The following is a 1917-nucleotide window of genomic DNA, read 5'->3' as shown; positions in this document are numbered from 1 at the left end:
CTGCCGCAGGGAGCTCAGGACGGCTGCGGAAAGATGGATGTGGGACATGTGAGCTGACCACCATGCCTTGGGGGCTGAAAGGGTTAACCCATCCTGGGGGAGATGGCTTTTCCTGACACCTCCCTGACACAGCCCACAGCAGAAAGGGTGAAGGGAAACCCGTGCTGAGCCCTGCCCTGCCAGGACACAGGCTCTTGGGTTAAGGCAGCATCAGCCAACTCAGCTGGAGCACGGGTGTGAAAAGAACATGGAAAAACACTGAGCACGCAGCCCCAGAGCATCCCGCGGGCACTTCCCTCCCGTATGGCACCAGCGTGGTGCAGCACCAGCACCACTACCCCCGGGGACACCCCTGTCCTTTTCCCCTCTGCTTTCCCGTCAGTCCATGCCCTGGACCAGCCCGGCTCCTTCAGCGTGCTGCAGACAGGCACAGGGCCACCTACTTGGCCGAAGCGCGGGGAGAGAGCAGTGCTGGTCCAGCCAGGCTAGAGACGTCTGCGTGAGGCTCTCCATGCTGGCCGTGGAGACCATGCCATTGAAAGACTCAAAGAGGGGCCGGATGATGATACTGAACTGATGGGGAGCAGAAGAGTTAAGGACCAGCCTTGCCAAAACCATAGATCCCACCTGTAAGGTTCAGGCAGCACCCTCCTACAGGCAGCAGGAGAAACCTCCCTGCCCAGACCTGGGGCAGACCTGCTGTGTCCCTTTCTCAGCACAGCACCATGCTTGGCACCAGCCCATGCTGCTGGGGCGATGGGGACCTGAGCATCATTCAGGGAGGCAGTGGGAGAGCTGCATCACCCCCATCACAGCTGAAGCTGCCAGAAACAGTTGATTAGACACAAGACAACTCTTCAAGGAGACTGTTAGCACAGTGTCCTCTGGAATGACCAGGAGGAGGGCATGAGACCAGTGTGTCCAGTGTGTTCTCCTGGTGGCCCCAGCCTGCAGGGATCACCACTGGGGACTGGTGGTTTTGTGCACTGCTTTGACCACCCATTCCCTGGCCCTTTGTCTCCTCCATTCTTCCCAGCACGTGGAGCCCAGACTTGTGTCCCAGGCATGGACATGCCTTGGTTTCCAGGGTGTGCCACCAAGGCCAAGCCACCATGTCCCCAGTTTTGTGTCTGGACCTTTCCTCATCCCTAGTTGATGGCTGCTGCCTCCCAGAGCCAGTTCCCACATTACCAGGAGCTCTTCCCTGCATGAGCTCATCTCTGCCACTGACTCCTCCTGAGGACTGACCATTTACTCCTACAGGGTTTGCTCCCTTGTAACAGAACCTGCCTCCTAACCACAGCATCTCAGCATGTCCCACCATGTGCCCTTGGCTGGGAAACGCCTCCCCATGGAGCCTCTTGAGCTGGAGGGACCACACAGACCCAGGAGCAGTGGGTGGAGCAGAGGACCTGGTGTCTGGTGGAGGGTTCTGAGCAAGCTGCAGGCGCTGGCCCCAAAGGATACGATCCAGAACTTCCAGTTCTGCAGCGTGGAGGAGCGGACGTACTCGTCGAACATGCTGCGCATCTGGTCGAAGCGCTGGCGTGTGATGGGCACCCCTGTGGCTGGCAGCTGCTCCTGGCAGAGGCTGTGGGGCACCAGCAGTGCTGTGGGTCCATGTTCAGGACACTGGGAGCCACAGGGGCTGCCCTGTGCAGAGAGGTCTGGCAGGACCTCAGCTCTCAGCAGGGGTGGGCAGGCAGCGTTCCCCTCCCAGAGCAGCTGTGGGGCATGGCCCCATGTGCTGGTCCCACACAGCACTGCCTCTTGAGCACCCTCCCTCCTCCAAACAGGGTTTGAGCCAAATGCAGGCCCTGGGAGGTGCTCAGGAGACCTGGTGTGTCCTGCTGCCTCCCCAGTGCTTCCCCTCCCTGGGTACCCCGCTGCAGGCAGTGGCTCCCCCCCGCGCGCCCC

At 60.7% G+C, this 1917-nt stretch overlaps 1 protein-coding gene across 1 annotated transcript in view; it reads right to left on the bottom strand.

Annotated features, from left to right (window-relative positions):
* Positions 1–3: 3 nt before the first annotated feature.
* Positions 4–1917, bottom strand: part of LOC104411828 (carbohydrate-responsive element-binding protein-like) — a gene marked incomplete at its 3' end in the record, with an annotated part of 4385 nt that continues 2471 nt past the window's right edge. Inside the window, exons 6-8 of the mRNA XM_010022355.1 lie at positions 1468–1622; positions 444–573; positions 4–23 (exon numbers count right to left, since the gene is read on the bottom strand). Of these exons, the coding sequence (XP_010020657.1) occupies positions 4–23; positions 444–573; positions 1468–1622 (305 nt within the window). The remainder of the gene's footprint in view (positions 24–443; positions 574–1467; positions 1623–1917) is intronic.

Source organism: Nestor notabilis, unplaced genomic scaffold (genome assembly GCF_000696875.1).
Source record: "Nestor notabilis isolate BGI_N333 unplaced genomic scaffold, ASM69687v1 scaffold17789, whole genome shotgun sequence".
NCBI lineage: Eukaryota > Metazoa > Chordata > Aves > Psittaciformes > Psittacidae > Nestor > Nestor notabilis.
Note: the sequence above shows the minus strand (reverse complement) of the source record. Positions and strands in the feature narration are given on the sequence as shown.